Source organism: Nicotiana sylvestris, chromosome 1 (genome assembly GCF_000393655.2).
Source record: "Nicotiana sylvestris chromosome 1, ASM39365v2, whole genome shotgun sequence".
Classification (NCBI taxonomy): Eukaryota; Viridiplantae; Streptophyta; class Magnoliopsida; order Solanales; family Solanaceae; genus Nicotiana; species Nicotiana sylvestris.
The window spans coordinates 14023319-14033611 of NC_091057.1; the positions used below are offsets into that span (position 1 = coordinate 14023319).

The following is a 10293-nucleotide window of genomic DNA, read 5'->3' on the forward strand; positions in this document are numbered from 1 at the left end:
TATTTTCAAAAGTCCACAAATTGATGTATTCATTCATTCGATGTTCAATTGCAAAGGAATGCTTTTAATCTCTCTCCATGATTTGTCGATGAAACTCCAGTTGCGATATAATTACCTTATTTCGTACAATGAACTTTATACCTTTTTCCTTCTAGTTCAAAACCTAATGAATAAAAGTTAAAAAAAGGAAGAAATCTTACTTATCTTTTTGTTCTCAGACTCCATTTTCTTCTCCATACAAGTGATGTTGATATCTTGTTAATTTGTTAAAAACCTTTTTATACCACAAATTAGGGTATATCTTACGCCTCTCCTTTTCCTTCCAAAATTGCTGCAAATAGTAGATCTAAACCTACATATGTAAAAACAAAATAAATTTTAATGTTAAAATTCTAAACAATTGATGCCATAGAGCTTAAATCCTAAATTCACACATGTATATTACCCAAAAAATTTAACAAGTCCAGAGATAATAACTGATACCAACTGTTATGCAGGTAAGTAGTAGATTTGTTACATTTAAACCGACTTCTATTCTTGAACAGTTTCCTCTCCTTCAGTCCTTTTAGAATCTAGGCCTTGACCCAAGCATCAAGTTTAAAGCTTGAGTACAACAAGAAAACTAAATAACAAGACTTACATATGTACACCTTATAAACTTTTGACAGGCAATTTACAGCAAAAGTACAATAAGATTTTATCCAATGTACATATCAATGTTAATACTGATCTTAGATCTGAAGGCAAGAAAATATCAAACGCGCAGGCGTCTAATCTGTGTTTGAGTGTAGAGGTACTTAAAATAGAGAACAAAGAAGTTAAGCTGAAGAAATATGCTGTTCCATTGGTAGCCTCAACGGGCATGGTAATGGCCAGTATCGATAATGGACTGCAGCTTCTTATAGCATCAAACTATAAATCATTTCAACCTTTTGATCTTGTTAGTAGTTTCCATTATATTTTGGCCCCATGAAGAGTTTTCTAGGTTTAATAATCTTGCGAGTTGTTGAGAAGCCTCGTGAAATCTATCTTCCGCAGCACATGTCTCCGTCTTTAGAGCAAAGATAACATCATTGACATCTTCCTCTAACTGAAGGTGGAAGACGTGAGGAAATACCTGGAAAAAGAACACACAATTTGAATCAGATCAAATTGTCTTATGCAGTGCGCTTATTGACATCCACTTAAGCTAATTGTATCCAAAAGAAACTCTAGGATGGTGGCTAACTGTTAGAATGTGCAGTATCAGTGATCCGTTTTCCAGTAGAAAGCACTAATATATGGAAGTTGGGCAGCGGGTACATCAGCAAAATTCAAAATCATATGCCATATGGCAACTAAAAGTTGTGCAAACAGCTAATATGGCCTTCACCAAAAATAATAATAATAATAATAATAACATGCATTCTTTGAAGGACTGAGAGTTACTATGTAATTCGCAAACTCGTGTCAGGAAAAGTTTAATTCTCACCGACTTTAATTTGGAGTAAATTGAATCCTTGATGGCTTGTGACCTCGATACCAAATTGATGACAAATAGACCTTGATCAGAAAGAGAACCTTTTGCTGCCATAAGGAATGTCTCTTCTACAAAGTCTGCAGCTGGACAACTTAAACCGGAACTGCCAACAAGAGAAAAGGTTAAAGAATAGCTGCTATTTAAGTTGGTGCTATAGCGAAAAAGGAAATATGAATATAAGAAGAAATGTATGGTGAATAGGCCCATTTACCTCGAGTCTGAAGAGTCCACATCAACAATGAGCATGTCGATTTTTTCAGTGCTTTTAAGTGGTGCATGGGACAAAATGGAACTACCGTTGGAAGAAGGGACCTTTGCCTCAGAAAGATTATTTTCATCGCATATAGTAACTGCACAAGCTAGATCCTTAACATACTTTAAACCATCGGTAATATGTACCTGAAACACCATGAAAGAAATTGAAAGGTGACCATTGGTGTGAGTTCTTACAAGCATCTGACTTCTAAGTTAGGCTTCTTATATTATCTATAAGAAAACATTTTGTGCTCTCATAGCTAAAACCTTGAAATGATCCCCACCCTAATCATAAGGTGTTAGCCGCGTTACTACAGAGTACGGTAATCCTGGCATAATTATCCTCAAGATTTACATTTAAAAGAGAGAGAGGTTTTCTTTATTAAACCTCTAAATTAAACTATTTTATTTGCCTCGTCATTTTAAATGTAGCCACCGAGGGGAATCAAACATCGATTAAAAATCTTAGTTGATCTTGAATGAATATGCTTCTTGGATCCCATCCTATACTTGCAATTAATGATTAACTTACCGAAGAATAAGAAAAAGAGGGGAAAAGGGAGAGGGTGGGGGAGGAAGTAATGACGGTAAGAAAAGGTGGGGTGAAGATTGCAAACTACCTTTAATCGGTCATCATCTCTAAAATCGAAATAGTCTCTAGCAAGATTTAGAACCACCGGATCTAACTCCAACACCTGTGAATCGCATTATAGGCCAGTTTGGCAAGATAGAAAAATATTTAATAACAAAAGACAAATATAACTTAGAAAAATAAATATAAAGATTACCCTTAACTAATCTAAAGGTTTATTTCAGTTGACTTTTCATACTTTAATGGTCCTCATGTTGCCATTTAAACTCTTTAACATTTCACTTTGCTATATGCATCTTCCAAAATCATGGCACTTTGCCATCTTCAAGCATTTTCTGGCGAAAATTAAATACTATGTATGCACAACTTTAGTGCAGATTAGGCAGTGTTAGCGAAAAGTTGTAGCAAGATATAACTACCTCCTCAAAAGTCATAGTTTCTATGTCTAATTTGAGCACTAAATCAACAGAACATGAAGTCTGTTCTAATGCATTACATCATGGAACAATGTGTTTCAAACTTCTCATGTGATTAAATAATTCAATATTCTAGTTGTACCAATACAAACAACAATCTTATGTGGATTACACATAGATGTACAAACTTAGGTCCTACTGTGCATGTCCTCAAGTACATGAGGGTGCAATTATGAATTTGAAGTAACAAGGACACGTATCATGTATGGGTGCTGTGAACTAGTGCAATTATAAATGTCTGTAATTCCACATTGTCTTACTTAGCATGTCAGCCGTTATTTCCTTCTTTTTTTCATAATAAGTTCTGCTTTAACATTTTTTTTTCATGTGCATAGTCACAGACAATTTACAATAGATGGCAAATTGGAACTTTAAAGGTGTGAATGGCACAGGAAAGAAGTGAAAGCAAAATAATAGCGGCACATTTGCGTAAACATACATTACCTTGATCTCTGCAAACGTGAGGTGCTTATATAGAAACATTGGAAGCAATCCTGCTCCAAGACCAATTACTAGAGATCTCAACTGAAAAATGAACAATTGCAGCTTTAGCCTAAAGTACAATGCGCACCTCCGAGATGGACTAGAAGCTCACATAAGATAGGTCATATCATGAATCTTAAGTTACTGAAGAGAAATTCTAATGCATAGACGTTACGTTCTTTTAAATATGGATTTTAAAGGACGTGTTATCCCAACAGGCACACTCATGCAAATGCTTAAGAGAAGGGGATGTTATGGTGACAGGACTAACTAAAGGTGAATCCGTGGGTTGGTGGGTGACTGTGCATTTTGGTGTGTTCAATGAAGACAGAATTTAAAATTAGCGATCACACCTGACACCAGGATTCCCTTTTGAAAATAAAAGAAAATAAAATCTGCATTTTTAAATTTTGTCAGAAAACGGTAAGAATTTATCAAATCAACGAGGTTGACTGGACATATACTCTATCAGACTAATCTGCACTTATTTGACAAATAAGCACAGCCCAAAGAACTAAGGAATTTTCTCCTTTCATTGCAGAGCAACATTTTAAGCTAAAAAGAAACTACAAGTTCAGAAACTCTAGAAGCATGGTCGTCTGCATTTCTTGAACTGCTCAAAACACTACAGGTTATCCGTACTAAAATAGAGAAGTGTACTTCTTACCATGCCTCCAGTAGATGCCAAACTATCCAAATGAGAAGATATCAATGTAAAACCGGAGATGATTCCAGTATGATAGGAGCTGGCCAAATAACTGTGGTCAACTTTCAAATTGTCGTTCAATCCTGTGATAGAATGAGCATAATTGCAGGTCATAATGAAGCTCAGATGTATAATTGAGTGCTTTAAATAAATGTGACGAGTAAAATCAAATTGTCCTCCTTCCCCTTAGCCAACTCGTATTTTCTCCTTTTCCCTTTTGTCATTTGCAACTACCACTCCAACAAAAAAAGCAAAGTCAAAAAAAAAAAGAAAAAAAAAAAAAAAGATGTTTCCTTGTGGAAGATTGTCTCCCTACTAATTATTACTTTCCAATTATTTAACTTTTTCATGAAATGCCAAAGTTTTTCATTGCCATGTATCCAAAATAATAAAAGAGATGCAATATTGGTCTTCATCTGACGAATTTTTAACAAATTTTAAATTCTTGCTTTTCTACATCTTTTTTTGAGCATAACCTCTAACTCCATCTAACAGAGTAACATATATCAAATTTCTATAAACAATCTATCCACTAGTCGTGGAAAGTTACTGCCATGTGACCAGGAGGTCATAGGTTCGTTCAAGCCGTGGAAACAGCCTCTTGCAGAAATGTAGGGTAAGGCTGCGTACAATAGGGCGGAGTCAGATCTTGGAGTAAGCTCCTTTCCATGGGCAATCTACTCCATGTTAATAGTTCCACATTGTTGGTTAATAGAGAATCAAAATCAATTTACCAATGAATTGCGAAAGCCCCCCACCCCCCCACCCCCACCCCCACCCCCCATCTTGTTCTCTTTCTCTCCTTCAGTCGAATGATGAAATGTGGTCAATATCACGAAGAATAAAGAGATACCGTCTCTACCCAAATAAAAATTTATGTTTTCATAAGGAAGCCATCGAAGGCCAGTTGTTCGCCTTTAGTTAGAAGTAGAAGTAGAGGGCACTGTTTGCCCCACACTTCAGAAAAAGTAAAAAGTATGGATGAAGTAAAAAAAAGTACATAAGGAGTGAGAAAGAAAAACTTTAGACCCTTGTGATCCGGCCCTTCCCCGGATCCGCGCATAGCGGGAGCTTCGTGCACCTGGCTGCCTTTTTTTTTCTTTTAATCTATCCACTAGTCAAAACAAGTCATCTAAAGGATAAAGACAACAATGGCTAGAGGAAAGTAGTACATGATGCTGGAAAAATAAGATAATGCAGTCAAGTTCTTAAAAGCAATCATAATATTATGCAGCTAAGGTTTTATGAAGGAAAGTAAAGCTACCATCAGAGGATGAGATATTAGATCCAGATCTTTTCTGATTTCCCTTTTTCTTAAGTTTTGAAGATTGGCCTCTCTTCTGATTAATATCACCGACTGTTTTCGGTGATCCTTCTCTTGTTAGAACAGCCTCAGATTGAACTAAACTCTCAGTTCTTTGAAAAGTAAGTCGACGAAATATCACATCCTCGGATGGAAAGAGACGGCTAATATTGTCATCAACTTTCTCGTAGATCACATCATCTACAGTAATTGGACCAGTCAAGGGAGATGTGATCTACAGAAGACAACGGAGCAGGTAATAGATTACAACATAAGGTGAAAAACTTTTCATAAAGCAAAAACGTTTAAAAGATATAATGGGTTATGCACTAATTCCTATTCAACTTCCTCTGAAGAAAAAGAATTGAACGACAGCCAAAAGAAATGGATAGGGCAATAAGAATAGTCATAAAAAGAATACAATGTTATAACGAAATGATAATTGATTAAAAGGCTTTTCATGGACCTCTTGAACAATCTTCTGCTGCTTGATTCCATCACCTGCTGCCATAAAACTGAGAAAAGCACAAACCGGATAAAAAGATCTTAGTAAGGCAGATATTTAAAGGAACTACATTTTCTGTAACCAAATTTCTCAATAATAGAAACACACATTTGTTGCTAAAGACTTACATTTATTTGTTAAATTAAGTAAGGGTTTCTGAATAGCAAGCAAACTGCACTAAAAACTAGTTGAATTGATCAATTTATTCCTATGGTACTCCTTATGTTTGGGTAGCCGTATTTGGGTAATGGATAATAAAGGAACTACACAAATTGAAATTCAAGAAATTTCCTTAAAATTCAAAACCTGTTTAATATAAATGAAAGAGAGATGGCTAAATCCAAAGGTAAATTATGAAAAGTAACGTACGGTATCTGAGCTTCACCACCACAATTTCCTGGCGCCAATTGCATTACCAGAGGAGACAGATCTTTCTGAACAAGGAAAAGAAATATGCAAATAAGTTGACGGAAAACCACTGTTTACATCAGCTGGCAAAACAACATATCAATGAAATGTCGCAAAAGTCACCTGGACGTCATCCATACTGGCATTGGAATGGCTAGAATCTAACAAAATCTACAAAAACACAATCCACTACATCAGAATCTTACAAAGATAACAGAAATAGTTAGCACACACAATTTAACGAGTGAGTACCATTATTAGACGAGCAGCCTTTGAGCTTTCTACGACTAACCATTGTCCTTCTTCTGAAGAGAAGAGCCACTCACAAGCTCGAGCCTGAATTCTAAGCATCAGTTAAATTCTTATACATCTCAAAAAAAAGACTATCAACTATGACCTAAAAACTTACTATCATACCAAAATAATGTCAGAATTAGGTCACTAGTTCATTTTCTTTTTCATTTCCATTTAAGGCCTACAGTTTAATTCCATGACGCAACACAAAGTTATGTCAGCTTCCGTTACCGAGAATATTATCATCCATCTACAGAGAGGTTCTCAATACTGTACTTGTCAAAAAAATTAACTAGATGAAAATCAAAAAGTAAATATCTGCCCCATCTTTTTATCCAATAGTGTCAATTTTTAACTCATTGAGAAGTGAACCATGTCAGATAAGGATATTGAAGTTGAAACTAAAGGGAGTCTTAAGCTTTTCTTCATACATCGATAGCACATCAGCTACCCGAAGAGAAAAAGGAAACCCCAAAATAGGGGTCAACTGAAAAACTGGAAAAATATAATTTTTTAATGAGCAGCTTGATGAAAATGGAAACTATCTACAGATGCACACGAATGATAGTAGTGCGCAGAGGAATAAGAGAGACTTATGGTAGAGGATACAGACCTTTGGAACAAGAAACACAGCACAATGATATGCAAAAGGTTCAAAATCTTTTCGAGCATCAAGAAGCACAGCTCTGTAACAGAATAGGGAAACCCCAGCTTCACCTAAACTAAGCTGAACTCTACGACCTGGACTAAGTTCTGCCAGATTCCCTTCAGCTCCAATTTTCAAGTCTTCTAGTGTGTACATTACATCACAACCACTGGAATAATCTGCACGAATTTTATTTTCATCTTCAAGTGCTTGAAAGAGGCCATGAACCTGTAATGTAAATAGGATCGCATTTAAGATCTCATCGCATAAAATATATAAGCATTCTTAGTAATTAAAAAGATCAGAAGGGGGTGAAAGCCTTTGCCTGGTTCTTTGGACCACCAAAGGATGACTGATCAACAGATGAGAATATTTGGCACAAAGAAGGAGAATTATCTCTCTCGGCTACCACCATAAAAGTCTGTAAGCTCGACTTATCAGATGGTTTCAGAGCAATAGGATGAATCCCCATCTTCCACCCATACCGAAACTTGGAAAAGAGTAAACCTAACAGAAGAAGGAGCAAGCAGTTGAATGTCCATTCTCGAACAAATTTATAATAGACAATAGTAGCAGGTATAGACTGAATAATAAGGAACCAAAATGCAGAAATATGTCAGGACACATCTTGATTACCTAATACATGAGATTCACCCAAAGTGAGGCAAATAAATCTCCCCCCAACTTTCAGCAGTCTTTTAACCTGGTCAGTTTAAGGACATTTCGGCACAAGTCAAAACACAATGGAGATGATCATTCAACTATTAGAAAATGATATCATATCGAGAGCATACATCAAATGAGTATAATGCGAAATAATGATAATCAAATTTGCTTTTAGAACACCTCAGACAAATACTGAGTTCCTAACTTTGATCCAAGCTCGGGCTCCATTAAAGCATCCAATCCTCCCTTGTCGAGAATGGCTCCAAAGCTCTCATTTGCAAACTAAATCAGAAAAACGATAGTTAAGAAAAGAATACAATCCAAAAAATAGAAAACCATTTGGACATCAGAAACATCTTGCAAATGAAGTAGCATTGTTGACAAACAGCTAACAAGTAAGCAACATTGCACCAGAAACAGGATCCAACTAATTGTTTATGTTCACAAAACTCATCCATCAGTAACAACATTTGATTATTTTTCTCTTCCTTTTTTTCCAAAAAAAAAAAAGGAAAATCCCAGCATTACTCAATTTCTTTCCGAAATATCCTCCTGGTTCCAAAAGAAGCATGCTTTGACCCCAAAATACACGGGAAAGCTTAAAATCATGACCAAATGGTACCTTTTGGGCATTTTTCTTTCATCTACTGCTTAAATATAACAAGTATGTTCACCTCTTGACGACAGCAAATGCATGATATACATTCTATTATTTTCAAAATTACACTTTCTAGTTTCTACATCCCATTTAAGTGGCACAATTCGACTATGAATTCAAAACTAATTTTTGGATTTCCTCAGTCTTCAAGCATTAAAAAAAACAACTTATTTCAGAAAGAATATTGCTTTTAAACTTGTTTCCACTATTTTACTCAAACAAACCTTCTCACAGAAACTGAATTTGCAAACTCAAAAACTCCAAAACTATAGACACACACTTACCATCTAAATTTAACTAGAAAAAATAAATCAAATCTTTTAATTTGTCAAAGCTATAAAATGTCAAATAAAAAGTAATATTTCCTCTATGTAGTGTACCTGGATATTTGTCATATCCATAACACGCCATTTCATACCAGGTCTTAACCGAATATTTCTTCTCAACATATCCGAAATAACAACTTTAGAGAAATCAATATTAGTAATATTAACAAACCCCTCATCATAAAGATACTCAGAAAGCTTAGAATTCCCACAACCAGGAACGAGAATTTGAATTTCTTCTTTTGCTGTAATAACGACGTCGTTTGACAATTGAATAATGTTGAGGTGAGATAATAGTGGGTCTTTGAGCTGAGGCCATTCTGCGTACCATTCAAATGCATCATCGGAACCTCTGATTGTAAAGAAACTGTCCCAATTCTCTTTGCTTGTGAAATCTCCTAAGGTTTTTAGCAATTCTTCTTGATTCTTTTGTTGTTTCTTATTCTTCCCCATTTTGTTGAGAAATATGATTTCGACAAGGTTTTGGGGGTTTGTGGTTTAGGGTTTTGACAAGGTTTAAGGTTTAGGGTTTTGACAAGGTTTAAGGTTTTAGTGATTTGACCATTTTGGGGAAACAGAGAAGGAAGGCAAATTTGAACAATTTTGGTTTAAGTTTTTTAAAGAAATTGTTTTTGAATATTGAAATATTGATTTTATAGTAAAATATATTTCTTCTCATTTTTTATAGCGGCGTTTTTTTTTCTTAACCCCTCCTAAATTAGTAGGATCTATAGTGTTTCCACACTTCCCCTCCATGGTGACTCGAACCCAGGACCTAACGGTCGTAGGTGGAGGTTATAGCGGCATTTGAATTTCCAGAATCAAAGAATTTATTTTTTACTATAATTTCTTATATATCTTTTAAATATTTAAAATTATTAAATATTGATTTAAACTACTTATATGTAAATATATAAGTTTTATTTCGAAAAATGTAAAGATTGTATGTACAAGTATATTGTCCTAAATTTTGAAACTCGAAAAGTAAAAAATATCACATCAATTGTAACATAAATATCAAAGTCCTAAAATTTTATCTCCTTTATACTTAGAGTATTTTTATCTTTCCCACCTTTTTTTCCGTTACTCGCTTACTTTTCTCACATTCTTTTTATTATCTACTTACCTTACTTTTAGTATTTTAGGGCCATTAAATAGAAATTCGAGATGATTTTTAATTTTCGTGTTGTTAATGTTCACGGCATCTTCATGAATTCGGGCGACGGGCTCTGAATCACCTAAATTTTGTAGGTTCATCAGAAACAACATATAATGAACAATAGTCATTGTTTCGCCATGAGTGTTCCTCATTTTTTTAGTGTTTTAGGGGCATAAAACAGGAATATATGATGATTTTTTAATTTTCACATGTTAATATCCATGTCATTATGATGAATTCGGGCTACGAGTTCTGAATCACCTCAATTTTGATGTGCCAATCAGAAACGACCTAATG

At 34.9% G+C, this 10293-nt stretch overlaps 1 protein-coding gene across 1 annotated transcript; it reads right to left on the minus strand.

Annotated features, from left to right (window-relative positions):
- Window positions 1-477: 477 nt before the first annotated feature.
- On the minus strand, window positions 478-9425 carry LOC104211421 (uncharacterized). Its single transcript, XM_009760469.2, has 16 exons — window positions 8892-9425; window positions 8034-8135; window positions 7824-7890; window positions 7513-7694; window positions 7155-7415; window positions 6500-6583; window positions 6371-6418; window positions 6209-6273; window positions 5801-5849; window positions 5296-5569; window positions 3993-4114; window positions 3287-3367; window positions 2395-2469; window positions 1731-1918; window positions 1472-1622; window positions 478-1117 (listed from the first exon to the last, which is right to left on the minus strand). The coding sequence occupies exons 1-16, from the start codon at window positions 9288-9290 to the stop codon at window positions 920-922; spliced, it is 2346 nt and encodes a 781-aa protein (XP_009758771.1). The 5' UTR covers window positions 9291-9425; the 3' UTR covers window positions 478-919.
- Between the last annotated feature and the right edge of the window lie 868 nt (window positions 9426-10293).